The 15765-nt window shown below is 42.2% G+C and overlaps 1 protein-coding gene across 3 annotated transcripts in view; it reads left to right on the top strand.

The window, feature by feature from the left end:
* The window catches only part of SCGN (secretagogin, EF-hand calcium binding protein), a 123251-nt gene that overhangs the window by 39446 nt on the left and 68040 nt on the right, over positions 1 to 15765 (top strand). For 2 of the 3 annotated variants that reach the window (XM_077492301.1, XM_077492302.1), the window contains exon 5: positions 7955 to 8011. The exons of the other annotated variant lie outside the window; for it this stretch is intronic. In XM_077492301.1, the coding sequence (XP_077348427.1) occupies positions 7955 to 8011 (57 nt within the window). The remainder of the gene's footprint in view (positions 1 to 7954; positions 8012 to 15765) is intronic. 3 annotated transcript variants of the gene reach the window in all.

Here is a 15765-nt window from a genome sequence, read left to right on the forward strand (position 1 = left end):
GTTCCTGCGCTGCTCACCACATGTGAATGAATGAATGAATAGCTTGAATGGCTTGTATAGCACTACCTATGCGAACTGAATTGCCTCAGGGCGCTTTCTTGCCACTGGTGTCCATCTGTAGCTTTTACGCGGTCCTTTAACCTGTAGGGTCCCAACACATTTACAACACATACACATACACATATTATGGCCAATTTATTTGGACAGGGTCTAATTAACCTACCAGCATGTCTTTGGAGTGTGGGAGGAAACCAGAGTACCTGGAGGAAACCCACGCAGGCACAGGGAGAACATGCAAACTCCAGGCAGATAGTGTCATGGTTGGGATTTGAACCAGCAACCCTATTACTGCTAGGTGAAAGTGCTAACCACTACACCACTGTGCTGCCCCATGTGACATCTGCTAGTTTCTCCTGCCCCAGTCTTCCAGCTCTGCTGATCCTCTGCTATTTATTCCTCTGTTTACCATCCCTGCTCATTTTTTGCCATAGCACATGTGCCGTCTGCTTGTTGCTGCACTCCAGTCCAGACCACACTCACATTTCTGCTGCTCCGCACTGCACACCAGATGTGATGTCTGCAACATACACTCTCAGAATATATATACCCATGAACCGAAAAAGACTGCTGATGATGTCTTTACAGTTCCCTTGTTGGTTTCCTAGTGCATTCTGGGATATCTCATGCCTACAAAACAAAGTGAAGCTAAAGCTGAATAAAAGCCCTCAAAAGCTTCAGGTGCTTAAGCAAGCGTTGTCAGGGACCTCTGAGGAGGCTTTGGAGAAGCTTTGAAGCACTAAGAAAACAACATGAGGGATAATTTTTGAAGGGAAGCAAAGCAAACACACAGTGTGAAAAGGACTGTAAGGTAATGTTATTTAGTGACGGGTGCTTTGATTAGCATATAGAGTGCTTTAAAAAAGATGTATCCAATGCTACATTTTGAAGCAAGTGTAAATGAGACCTAAAACAAATGTGGTATAGTGAGGAATACTAAAACTAAGGTGTCATCTAGCCTATTAACCAGATCCCAAATATATGGAAGTAGTTGACTGAGAACTCAGGAACTCTTTAGAGTTGGAGGAACTAGGTTTTCTTGCTGTGGTCACCTGTGACATCCTCATGAGGTAGTGTCTAAATCTCCAAAGTGCAAGACGTCATCGTACTGTATGTGAGTATTTGCCCACTCAAGTCAGTTGCAGATGAGCTTCCCTGAGACTGTTTCTCACAGTTTGTGCAGAAATTCTTTAGTTATGCAAACTGATTGTTACAGCAGCTGTCCGGGTGGCAGGTCTCAGATGATCTTGGAAGTGAAGATGCTATACGTTGAGGTCCTGGGCTGGTGTGGTTACACGTGGTCTGCGGTTGTGAGGCTGGTTGGATGTACTGTTAAATTCTCTGAAACACCTTTGGAGACAGCTTATGGTAAAGAAAGGAACATTCAATTCAAGAGCAACAGCTCTGGTGGACATTCCTGCAGTCAGCATGCCAATTGCATGCTCCCTCAAAACTGCGACATCTGTGGCGTTGTGCTGTGTGATAAAACTACATGTTTTAGAGTGACCTTTTATTGTAGCCAGCCTAAGGCACACCTGTGCAATAATCATGCTGTCTAATCAGCATCTTGATATGCCACCTTGATATGCCACACCTGTGAGGTACATGGATTATCTCGGCAAAGGGGAATTGTTCGCTAACACAAATTTAGATAGATTTGTGAACAATATTTGAGAGAAATAGGCCCTTTGTTTACATAAAGAAAGTCGTAGATCTTTGAGTTCAGCTCATGATAAATAGGGGCAAACACAAAAGTGTTGCATTTATAATTTTGCTCAATGTATGTATCTGCCAGAAATGTAAAAAGTTTAAAAATACATGTTATTGAACACAAAACAAAAAGCCAGTGAGGGGAGAGGATATGTTTTCTAAGTTGTGTCACTGGGAGGTGTATTGAATTTTTACTTTAGACACCCATTTACTAGTTGGCCTGAATTTTGAATAGGACGTCTCCCACTATTATAGTTGAGGATGTAATCTCATTATGTTTATCCTTCCCCACAAGGACTCTTTGATATTCACATACTAACATTATGAAGCTTTTTGCACTCTTGTAACAGGATAGATTAGTAAGCATCAGTTATCATTTTCTTATTTTCTACTCATATGTGCTTTTAAGGTGAATTATTTTAATATGATTTGCTATGATGGCTTTATTTTGGATTTATTTAGCTTGCAAGTTCTGGTGTATGTTTGACAATACCAATGGCATCTTTTAGGATGTAGGATGGTATCAATACAAATGGCATCTTTTAGGATGTAGGATGGTATAATCAGTTTTATTGCTGTTTTAAAGACTGTAGTGGGTGTTTATTAGAAACATTTGTGAGTATTAGATCTGGATATAAGGACTGCCTATTGTTTATGTGCTTATTCTATGATTAAGCTGCAGTGATGGAGGGAAATGCGTTAGTTTGCTCTAGCACCAGGTGGACTTTGTATGTTGCATCCTTCGTCTTCAAAATAAATCTATATTGGCTGTTATGGTGAGTTTCTCTTTTTGGAAGATTTATATGTGAATGAATGTTTCAAGGTTTTTATATAAAAATATTAAATATTGTATTATGTATTATATCTGTATTATGGCAAGGACTAAAAAAATAAAATGTAAAAAATATATTTCTCTTTTTTAAACTAGGTAAATTTGAAATATTAGTACTTATTATGTTTTGCTCTGTGCTGGTAAATTCAAAACTACTCCCTAGTAGCTGAGCTAATTTTCTGAATAGATCATAAATATTTATGTTAATGTGCCCAGTGCTCATTTTTCCATTAACAATCCTTTCTTAACCACTTGCTTACTGGGCACTTAAACCCCCCTCAGTCCCAGACCAATTTTCAGCTTTCAGCGCTGATGCACTTTGAATGACAATTGCGCGGGCATACAACACTGTACCCAAATGAAATTTTTATCATTTTTTTCCCACAAATAGAGCTTTCTTTTGGTGGTATTTAGTTACAGCTCGGAGTTTTATTTTTTGCTAAACAAACAAAAAAAGATGCAAAAAAAAAATAAAAAAATAAATAATGTTTTAATAGTTTGTTATAAAATTTTGCAAACGGGTCATTTTTCTCCTTCATTGAAGTGCGCTGATTAGGCGGCACTGATAGGCTGCATTGGTGGGCACTGATGGGCTGCATTGGTGGGCACTGATAGGCTGCATTGGTGGGCACTGATAGGCTGCACTGGTGGGCACTGATAGGCATAGTTAAGGCGGCACTAATAGGCACAGATAAGGTGGCACCGATGGGCACAGATAAGGTGGCACTGATGGGCAAAGATGGGCACAGATAAGATGGCATGGATGGGTGGCACGGATGGGTGGCACGGATGGGCACTGATAGGTACTACTGATAGATGGGACTGATGGACACTGATAGGTGGCTCTGATAGGTGGCTCTGATAGGTGGCACTGCTGGGCACTGATGGGCGGCACTGCTGGGCACTGATGGGCGGCACTGGGGTGCAGCACCTTTGAGGCAGATTGTGGGCACTGTGGGTGGCACTGTGGGTGGCACTGCTGGGTGGCACTGTGGGCACTGCTGGGTGGCACTATGGGCACTGCTGGGTGGCACTGACGGGGGGCACTTACTTTTTATTAGGGTGGCACTGCAGGGGGCAGGTGGGCACTGGCAGGGGGCAGGTGGGCGCTTGCATTGCTGGCCGTGATCGGGACTGATGTCCCGATCACGGCCGCCGGTGATCGGCTTTTTTTTTTTCTCCTCGCGCTGTCAGCACGAGGAGGAATACTAGCCGTTTACCGGCTCCGTTATGTCACCTGATCAGCTGTCATTGGCTGACAGCTGATCACGTGATAAGGGGTCGGGATCGACCCCTTGCACGGATCAGCGATCAGGCGAGTCTCATGGACTCGCCGATCACAGAGCGCGCCGCGCGCGCCCCTCAGGGGGCGCGCAGACCGCTCGTACACGGGACTACGTCAATAGACGTAGTCCCGGAAAAGGAGATCCGCGCTGTAGCCGTCATTTGTCTATAGCGCGGATCTCAAGAGGTTAAATTAATTATATATTGTGTTGTGCCTTATAATTTACTTTATTTTAACTAATTGAAACATTGAGACAAGTAGTGGGGCCGGGGGGGGGGGGGGGGGGATAAAACCTTACACTGTCTTGGGTAAATGTGATTGGACATTTTAGAGCTAATTGCAAGTAACAAATATATAGAAATATGTGTGTGTGTGTGTATGTGTGTACATATACAGTATGTGCAAACATTTTAGGCAAGTGTGGAAACATGCTATAAATTAAGAATGCTTTCAGAAATAGAAGTGCTAATAGTTTATTTGTATCAATTAACAAAATGTAAAGTAAATTAACAGTAGAGAAACCCATATTAAATCAATACTTAGTGTGACTACCCCTTGCCTTCCATACAGCTTCAATTCTTCTAGGTACACTTGCACACAGTTTTGGAAAGAACTTAGCAGGTAGGTTGTTCCAAACATCTTGAAGAACTTACCACAGATCTTCTGTGAATGTAGACTGCCTCAAATCTTTCTGTCTCCTCATGTAATCTCAGACTTGCTGATGGTTATATCAGGGCTCTGTTGGGGCCAAACCATCACTTTCAGGATTCTTTATGCTTAGGATAGTTTCTAATGACATTGGCTGTATGTTTGGGGTCGATGTCCTGTTGCAGAATACATTTGGGGGTTATCGCACACCTCCCTGATGGTATGGTATGATGGATAAGTATCTGCCTATATTTCTCAGCATTAAGGATACTGTTGATCCTGGCCAAATCTCCAAATCCATTTGCAGAAATGTAGCTCTAAATGTGCAAGGAACCTCCACCATGTTTCACTGTTATCTAAAGACACTTATTATTGTACCACTCTCCAGCCTTTTGGAGAACAAACTGCCTGCCTGCTACAGCCAAATATTTACATTTTTGACTCGGCAGTCCAGAGCACCTGCTGCCTTTTTTCTGCACCCTAGTTCCGATGTTTTTCTGCATAGTTGAGTCATTTAGCCTTGTTTCCACCTCGGAGGTATGGATTTTTGGATGTAAAGCTTCCATGAAGACCGCTTTTGGCCAGACTTCTCAGGATAGTTGATGGGTGTACCTGGGTCCCACTGGTTTCCATCAGTTTTGTGTTGATAGCAGAAATCTTTTGATGTCCAAGGTAAGTAAGTGATGTATTTCTAATATGGCATATACAGGATTCCCAGAGTCTATGTGTCTTGGGGGGATATGGACCTAAATCCAAAGTAAAACCACCTCAAGGGTCCCCAGGCATACAACACACAAAGATCACCGTTTCCCCAAATGCCAGGGCCCATGATCGGTAGGCCTGCATTCAGTCCCCTCCAAAAGCCTCTGTCCCAGCTAGGTCTGTCACAATGTGCCTTTTGATCTGCTGCATTATGTTTCCTTTGCCAACTACTGCATCTACAGTCCTTAACATTGCCCATTTCTTTGTGCGTCTTCAAAAGAACTTTAACAGCACATTTTGAAAACCTCAATTGCTTTGAAATCTTTGGAAATCTTAGGAAAGACCTTGCTAATGCAGTATAACTACTTTGTGTCTTCTTGCTGTGCTAAGTCTTCCCATGGTGTATGACCTGTAACATACAACTGTCTTCCAAAACGTCACCTTAGTAGCAGAGTTTGGCTGTTCCTCACTAAGTTTTAAGGTTCCTACATAGCAGTTTCTGTTTCAGTTAATGACTGTGTTTCTACCTACAATTAATGATCATTAGCACCTTCTTGGTATACATGGTTAATCATATTCCTGAATCTAATCCTGCAAATCCCTGACTTTGTGCAGGTGTACAAAGTGTGCAAGTGTAAGAATTGATGCTGGTTTAAAGCCAAAGGATAGCCACACCAAATATTGATATAGATTGATTTAGATTTTGCTTCTGTTCATCCGCTTTGCATTTTGTAAATTGATACAAATAAAAATACATATTTTTAAAGCATTCTTACTTTACAGTATTTCTTCACACCTGCCTAAAACTTTGACAGAGTAAATATATATATTGCATACAAACAAGTGTTTCCTTTGAGCCTGAACTTTTAAGCACTGTGCAAATAGGGCATAGCAGATAATTTAATTGAGAAGTAAGGCTCCATTCGCACCTGAGCAATTTGTAGCTTGGAGCACAAAGCCCCAAAATGCTCAACAACCAAAATCCTATGCTTTTAAATTGTGCCTGTTCACATATACGGAGCTGAATGGGACATTTTCAGACCCATAGACTTCAATGGAAAGGTCTGAAAAATGCTTGAAATTGACCTAAATAACCATTTCATCCTCCTGGTAGCTAGTTTTCCATTGGCTTAGAGAAAAACTCTGAAGCCTAAATATGCCTGAAAAAAAGCTAAAAATATATAAATTAAATAATGCTCCAAAATCGCTTTCAAAAGCTCATACTTTTGAAATGTGACAAATAACAGTAGGTGCATAGAGCATGGACATTAAAAGCAAGAACATGATTAGAGGTTATGAGCAACACAGACTGCATTTAACAATGAAACTCTGCAACTGTCAACAGTAATTGAGACTAACTTTAGTGAGTAGACAGGTATATCATGCTGTCAACTCAGGCCGCGTACACACGGGCAGATTGTCTGGCCAACTAAGTTCGTCAGACAATCCGACAGACAGTCCGTTCAAAATTAGCATGAACGGACTTGACCACACACGATGAGCAGACAGTCCGCTGAAAGCGTGCGCGATGACGTCTACAGCACGTACGACGGGACTAGAAAAACGACGTCCTATACACTGCAATGCAACCTTCGGCCGTGTAAATCCTTTCTGAGCATGCGCCATACTTAGTCCGTCCAACTTGCCTACACACGAGCGGACTGTCCGCTGAAACCAAGTTTGGACGGACAAAACCAAGTTTGAACGGACTGTCTTACGGAAATTCCGTAAGACTTTGTTCGTCAGATTGTCCGCTGAAAAAGTCAGCTGAAGCCCACACACGAGCGGATTGTCCGCTGAAACACGGTTCAGCGGACTAAGTTGGACAGACAATCCGCCCGTGTGTACATGGCCTCAATGTGTCTGGTTTGAGGTGATCTCTATATACTGTATATACTCGAGTATAAGCCAGGTTTTTCAGCACATTGTTTAGGCTGAAAAAGCCCCCTTGGATTATACTCGAGTGAGGGTCTCGAGTGAGGGTGCAGCCTCACTGTGCCCATCTGCAGCTGTACCTTTGATAACTAAAACAGCGGGTGTCTCCTGCTGTGTCATGCAGTCTGTCTGGTGGCCGTCCACTGTAACAAAGCTCCGCCTCCTCCTTGTCCATGATAGACTGAACACTGAGACAATGCTGGGAAACTGAAATAGGTGTTCCGTCACGGACGAGGAGAAGGCGGGGCTTTGTTACAGTAGATGGGCACCAAACAGACTGCATGACACAGCTGGAGACACCCGCTGTTTTGGTTATCAAAGGTACAGCTGCAGATAGGCACAGTGAGGCTGCAGATGGGCACAGTGAGGCTGCAGATGGGCACCGATGATACAGGTAGGCACAGTAAGGCTGCAGATGGGCAGAGTGATGCTGCAGATAGGCATTTTTACCCAGTAGCTGCTGCATTTCCCACCCTATACTCGAGTCAATACGTTTTCCCATTTTTTTGTGGTAAAATTAGGTGCCTCGGCTTATATTTGGGTTGGCCTATACTTGAGTATATATGGTACATTGCACTTTTCGGTCTATTTATACATGTTTTCACGTAACAATGTCCCAGGATTCTCACATTATTCCAATTGAATCAAATTAGAAAAATAGGAGTCTAGGGAGGAAGCTATGAGAATCAGGTGTAAAAACCTTCATAAATAGACCCCTATGTGTGTTAGGGCACTTCATATGTTATCACATTTTTTTAATTATACAGTTGAATTTTTATTTTCAGATTTGGCGGAAATACGATGAGGACAGCAGTGGATTTATCTCTGCAGTGGAACTTAGGGTAATGTTTCAGCTTTTTTTATCAGTTCCATTCAGAAACTGTCATTGCTGAAAGTGTTACTGAACTTTAAAAAATGAAAATTTCAGATTAAGTGTTTAATAGTAGAATTTGTTTTTTGGTAATCATTACATCTAAATGATCATTCTTATTCTCAGTTTTAAAGAAAGTGTTTATAGTTTGAATTTATAGTGCGCTGGAGCTCTTCCCATGTCCTTAAGAAAGTGACCTCATATAGAGCATGGTAAATGATAAAAAGCCAAAACTGAGGTTTTATGTTGAATACTGAAGTGAACCTTTGCCACATACTACAATTTTGCAAGTTATAATAGCCTTTTTAGATACAAAACAAAGAAAAATGTCTTTACAGGGGCATTTTCTGAATGCAGTGGGCCTGTGTGTAAGATTAACCATTGGCCCCCCATCCAGCATTCAGGCTAATTTCAATCAATATTTCCACAGTATGAACCATATATAAATGTTAACTATATTAATAGTGGTAATCTGCCCAAAATGTGAGCATGGATGGATCATGAAATATCTGCTGCACTGTGGGATACAGTGCAAAATCAAGTTCTACATTCTGTGTAGTGCACTCTGGTCAGTGGTGGGTAAGGGAAAGGTAGAGAGAGAGAGAGAGTGTAATGGGGAGGAAGAGGCAGAGGGTGGGGGAAGAGGACGGTAAGTGAGAGATTGGGGGAGAGGATGAGGGAGGAAGAGGGGGAAGAGAGAGGGAAGAGAAAATGGGAGGGGGGGAGAATTCCAGTGAATATATGGGTTTTATCATAATGAAAATCATGGGTTTCATCGTGCTGATTGCTTACATGTACTCCTGAAGAAGGCCTGTTTATTGAAACTCATCAAGTCTGTTTGTGAAGTGTATTGGATCTATATACATAACATATACATATATGTATATGTTCCTCAAAAATCCCCTGGCTACTACCACCTTTTGTTTTCTATATGTTTAATTTAAGGACCGGGACATATAGCACTCAGTATACTGGATAACCCCCTCTGGTTTACTTTGTAATTACTTTGTTACTTTGTAATGGTGACTGAGATCATAATTCTAGGGGTTTTAATTATCAACATTTTCACCCAAGAATTGCACAACTTTCACCCAAGATTCATCCATTTCCCCATAAGATTTAAATAGAAAATGGGTAAGCCATGGGTTGTGTGAACCTCGGGGGGGGGGGGGACGGGGGGGACATTGATGGACCCCTAGGTGTTTTAACATGATAATGATGCAAGTGCTGGAGAATTTAATTAGAGCAGTGAGGAATATTATAATGCTTCTCCAGGATTTTATATGGCTGGAGCTGGGGGCATGCCCACAATTTACTTAGTGCTATTACTCCTAAAACAAAGTGTAGCGCTCTTTTTAAATGTCACACCAGATTGAATGTAAAGTCCTTTTCCCTTCTCCACAAAAAAAATCCTTGATAGGGTGAGTGGGGATATAATCCAAGAAGGAAAACCACCACCTCCAGCAGAAGCACACACAGAATCTTACCAAATGTAATTGATCACCACGATGACATCTTTTTATGATGAAACGCGTAGGATGGACCCTCGGCGCATGACGTAATTGCGTACCGGAGTGGAGTGCGGCCATTTTCTTGGTTTGAAACTTCTACAATCGAAATATCATGCTGTTTTAAATTGGATTTATGTGGGTGGTTTTGTGTTTTTTTTAATAAATTGAAGTTTATAAATATACTGCACTATGAGGAGGCTATTTTTCTTCCCTTGAGATGCATATACTGTGGATCCACTTCTGTGTGTCGCTTATTGGGAAATTATCTCTGTATGCAATCTGACCATTCTGGTCTGGAAGTGCTTAAAGCCGGATGCAACAGCTGATGGATCGGGTCATATTGTGAGCCATCTCTGGAGCATTACTGCGTGTTTTGACCACTTGCAATAGAGTGGTCAATTACATTTGGTAAAATGCTATGTGTGCTTCTACTGGAGGTAGTGGTTATTCCTTTTTGGGTTATAGCCCCACTCACCATATCAGGGATTGTTTGTGGAGAAGGGAAAAGTACTTTACATTCACTTGCCGTGACTTTTAAAGAGCAGTGCACTTCTTTGTTTTCATTTTGCATATGTTTTTGACCAGCAAATTATGTTAGTGACTTTTTATGTAATAGTCCAAGTGCAGGTTTTTTTTTACATAATTTTAGTGCTACTACTCTGGCAGGTTCAATGGGAGCTGTTTGCAAAATCTATTTTTAAGTCTTGTGACAGATTCTCAACTTGATTGAAGTATGGGAATCACTGGATCTTTTCTAAACATTCAAGTTCTTGTTAAACTGATCCAACCTTTCTGTTTAGAGCTTTGGCTTTCTGTTTATAGTCAATATACTGTTAGAAGGTAAATCTCATCCTAGTCTCCTGCCAATTTCAGACTGGTTTGGCTTTTACCCTACCATTGCTCTGTATGTTAAATCCTTTATGCCCTTAGTTCAGTCCAATATTCCAGACCCAATTGATGAAAAGCATCTCCACAATAAGATGCTACCACCACCATGCCTTACCATGGGAAGGTGTAATCAGGGTGTTGTCTTTCTGCAAGGTTTGGTTTTCATATTCTCAGATCACAACCTTTTTTACACCTGCTTGTTGTGTCCCCCACACGTCCTTCAGCAAAATATGACTAATACCATTCTGTCCCGGGTCCAGTTCTGGATGGTGGCCTTATGAACACAGAATAATGGTTGTGCCATATTGTTATCATTTTTTGATAAGGGACCAACGTCCAAAGTTTGTATTTTTTTTAATAATCCAATGCTGTGTGATGCTCTTTTTAGCTAATTATATAACTTCTGAAGGAAGTTAGTTTTATCACAGCTTGTCTGGGAACAAAAATGGATTTTCCCACTTCCACATTACAGATTATTATATGTAGATCAGTAACATAAAATCCCAGTTAAGTCCATTATGATTTCAGTTACATATATATATATACATATATATATATATATATATATATATATTCAGACCTTATAATTCTAATGGTACTTTAGTATTTAATTATTGTCTTTTATAAAGCATAGCACAGTGTTTAAAGATTACAGTGGACAACAACAACAGTTATTTGTTGGAAAGGAAACAGATTGCCCAGAGGAACCATTACCGTCCACTTAGTGACTGGCTGTGTAAAGCCATTAGCAAAATGAAAATAAATTGTATTTGAGAATGTTGCAGATCAGAGGTGGAAATGAGCCAGCTTTGACCCAGTGGACTGTTACTACAATAGATTTGTCGAGATATAGTGTTCTATGAACATAATGGCGTGGAACTAAGCTGTGTCATTTAGTCACTCATCTGCTAAGTGAATATGAAATAACCCTCATTGACTTTGCCCTAATAGATATTATGGTTGACACATTCAATTGTAGAGCTTTGGATATTCAGTAAATGTCATGCCCCTAAGAGACAGATTACAAGGTTTTAGATCTAAACAGTAGTAAATGTATTATCCCACTCAGACACAATGAAATCAGGCTTCTTGTCACAGTAATGCAGCTCTTTCTACTCTACATCCTACTAAATTATTACTATAAAGCAATGCTTTAAAGAGGAAATAAACCCTGATGGGTTTTACTTCCTTCCTTTGCCCCTGCAAACTAAAAGCATAATGTGCTTGTATGCATCTCATACTAGCACATTATGCAACACTTACCTGCAAATGAAGCCTGCACCATCCCCGCTGCAGGCCGCATCCATGTTTGCACCACTTCCTTCCGGGGCCCCGAACTCGGGCTCTGTGACTGTACGGAGCTGCGTGACGTCACTCCCATGCATGCGCACGGGAGCCGCCAGTCATGGCACTTACTCATTAAAAAACGGCATGGGGGCTGTTTCTTCACAGCGCATGCAGCGATGACATCATCGGCGCAAAAAAGAGTAAATATCTCCTAAACGGCCCACGTTTAGGAGATATTTACAGTACCTATAAGTAAGCCCTATTATAGCCTTACCTATAGGTACAACTTTCACACAGAGGTTTACAACCTCTTTAAAGTGGTAGTAAACCACAGCAGAAAAAAAAATGAGGACAAGGTAGTCTGTCATAATGTGCTAGTATGCACCACATACTAGCACATTATGACAAACTCACCTAAAATTGAAATCCTCCAGCAGCACGCTGTGACCGATGTAGGTGCTTCCACCTTCACCTGAGTTTCCTGTCTTGCTGTGCCTTTTCACCATGCCACAACTCATCCAGGGAGTCACACACAACCCACTGAGCTAATCCCTCACATATGGTGGAGGTTTGCAGGTAGGTGAAGTAAGGCCAGCATGGAGGAGATACTGAGACATCTAACTCTGGCAAATGCAAATCAACAGAAGACAAATGCAAGTTTGCAACAGAGCCCTGCAGCCCAACAAAAGGTCAAACAGAGCCTTGCAACTCTGCAACAAAGCCTTGCAGTTCAACAAGAGTCACATCAACAGAGCATAGCAGCCAAGCAGCTAGCCCTGAACAGGTGGAAGCCTGCCATAGGGAATTGCTGGCACAGCAGGAACAGTGACACCAGCAGAAAATTGAGGCCATCATGAAACAGCTTCAACAGAGGCAGCAGACCGAAGCTGGGAGAGATGCTGGTAACATACCGTCTTTTCGGGGTAAGATACCTGTTGGCAAAAATTACTGCGGATGATGAACCTGAGATGTTTTTGACCACGTTTGAAAGGATAGAAAAATAGAGCTGGCCTAAAGAGCACTGGGCTGGGCTGGTGGCCCCCTCACTACTATATATAGAGTCTCAATAGGCTTATTATGACTTGGAGCCTGTGGAAGCACTATGATCATTTTAAGACAGAAACACTGGCACACCTAGGTGTAACACTGGCTGTCTGGGCTCAGTGTGTACACAATTAGAGTTATTGGCTGGGAAAGCCCCCCTGATCACATTTGACCTTATTCATCTGGCCAGAAAATGGCTGCAGCCAGAAACTCTGTCTGGACATAATTGTGGAGTGGGTAGTCAGGGACAAACTTCTGAGGTCTTTTCCTACTACCTTGCGAAAGTGGGTGAGCCATGGAGATCCAGAAACAGTAGACAAACTTGTGGACCTTGTAGAAAGCTACCTAGCGACCAAGAATCTGATGTCTTCCCTCAAAGACTCATGGACTTTTCACCCCATGACCAGACCACAGACCATCCCCAGTTTTGGGTGAGACTGCACCAAGGAAAGGGGGTGGAGAGAGTGGAAAAGGGGGAACTAAATGTACTTTTGGGACTGCGTCTAATGTCTGGCGAGAGAGGCATGGAATGCCAAACCCATAGAGGCTGACTAGGAGGATCATTTGTTACCATTGCTGGGAAGAGGGACATGTAGCAGCAAATTGCCCAGTTGTTGATGAGCCAATGCACTGTGACTTTTTTAGAGAGGCGTCAGTGCCTATTTGCAAAGATCCAAAAAAAAATCACGCAGAGGTTCTATTGACCTGGAATCCCTAAGGAAGTGGAAATGTACTGTTTGTCCTGCCCAGTGTGGCAGATTTCTGTACCCGTGCCACATTTTCATAATGCTTTGGTTCCCCTGCCCATCATTGAGTTCCCTTTTGAGAGGATTGCCATGGATTTGATTGGCTAATTGCTAAGGTCCACTAGAGGGCGCCAGAACATCTTGGTGATAATGGACTATGTCACCTGTTACCCAGAAGCAATTGCTCTCTGAAAAACACCTCTACCAAAAAGCTATTTCAGGTCTTCAGCGCTGTGGGCATTCCTAAAGAAATACAGGGCACCCCGTTTATGTCAAGAATAACTAAAGAGCTTTGCAAGCTTCTTAAGGTGACACAGTTACGTACTTCAGTGTATCACTCTCAGACAGATGGGCTGGTGGAAAGACATAACAAAACATTAAAACAAATGGAAGGTAGTGAATAAAGACATAAGGAATTGGGATTGTCTACTTTCTTATTTGATGTCTGCTATCAGAAAGGTTCCCCTAGGGTTCTCTCCTTTTGAGCTACCCTATGGGAGTCACCCACGGGAGCTATTGGATATTGTCAGGGAAACATGGGAGAGTGAGATTTCACCTCATAGTAGTGTAATTGAACATCTGGCACAAATGAAAGACAAAATTGCACAGGTGATGCCTATTGTATAAGAACATTTGGCTCAAGCCCAGTTGGCTCAGCAGAGGATTTACAATTGTTCGGCCCAGATCAGTTCTTTGTCACCTGGTGATAGGATGTTGGTGTTGGTCCCTACTCAAAAGTAAATTCCTAGCCAAATGGTAGAGCCCCTATGAAGTGTTAGGAAAAATGGGTGACTTGAATTATAAAATTAGCCAACCAGGAAGACAGAAACCTGAGACGGTATATCATGTGAATTTGTTAAAAACCATGTAAGCATAGGGAATCCTTGACCAGCATTGCACTCCCCTGACTTCTCAAGGGACTTTGTGGTCCAGACGGATGCATTAGATGTTGGGTTAGGAGCTGTGTTGCCTTGAAGCCCATGAAGAAAACTATGCCACTAAAAAGAAAGAATGTTTAGAGATAAAATGGACTTTCCAGTGCGACAAACAGATAGAAGACCCTGATGGCAGAGATCTTCTGCTTTCAGGCAATTTTCAGTACACAGAGGTCACCATTCTGACCTATTATGCCCCCAACTCTAACCCGGGTCCTTTCTTGTCACACATCTGCGCTCTGCTGACATCGCACCAGAAGGGAACCCTGTTGCTAGCAGGGGATTCAAATGTGGCCCTAGACCCAGTATTGGACAAATACCCTTCTTAAAGGGTAGCCGCCTCCTCTGCAAAAACATTTTCCCATTACCTACGTTCCTAGGACCTGGTAGATCTCTGGAGAGAATTACACCCGTCAAGCAAAGATTATATGTATTACTCCCACCCGCATCATTCACACTCTAGAATAGATCATGTCATAATGCATAGAAAACATCTCCCTTTAATAGAGTCAGTTTCCATCTTAGCGGCCCCCTGGACAGACCATGAACCCCTTCTAGTAGTCTGCTGGTCCCTAATGCGTAATTCAAAACCCTCCCCCGGATCATGAAGGACTCGCTGTTATCCTTGCGAGACATTCAAGAAAACCTACTAGATGTATCAACTGAATACTTCCATCTTAATTCCACCTCGGTCTCTTCTCCAGTACTTCCTTCCTGGGACCTTCCATTGTGGTGTTCCAATGGCCACAAATTTTTGAAAGGCCTATCTTCAAATCAAACATTTTCTCCAACAACTCATTCAGGCTCAACCAACCCCTTACACTTTGACTCCCTTTGAAAGAATATGCAGGGCTACTCCTCACTCCACGGGAGTACTATATTCCTCCATCATTTCCATTAGAAAACCCCCAGTGAGAAAATATCACCTCCAATGGGAAAAAGACCTAGGGAAACAGTTGGACCCAGAGGACTGGCAGACTATGACGATATCCCTCACAAAAAGCTCAAGGAATGTTCTTATTCTAGAAAATGCATATAAGGTCTTTTATAGGTGGTATTATACGCCCGAAAGGCTAGCGCGATTCATTCCCTCCTACTCTCCTAATTGCTACAGGGGTTGCCCAGGGGTTGCCATATTGGCCCATATTTGGTGGACATGTCCAAAGGTTTGTAGACTATGGGTCAGGGTCTGTGCTCTTTTTACGGAATATGTTCCACACTAACCTGAAAAGAGACCCATATGAAGCCTTGCTATGCAAACACATCCATGAATTCCTCCACTCGGAACGTCAATTAGCCCAACACCTTTTTAAT

Source organism: Lithobates pipiens, unplaced genomic scaffold (assembly GCF_037356315.1).
Source record: "Lithobates pipiens isolate NorthernLeopardFrog02 unplaced genomic scaffold, aLitPip1_a1.2 Scaffold_19, whole genome shotgun sequence".
Taxonomy (NCBI): Eukaryota; Metazoa; Chordata; class Amphibia; order Anura; family Ranidae; genus Lithobates; species Lithobates pipiens.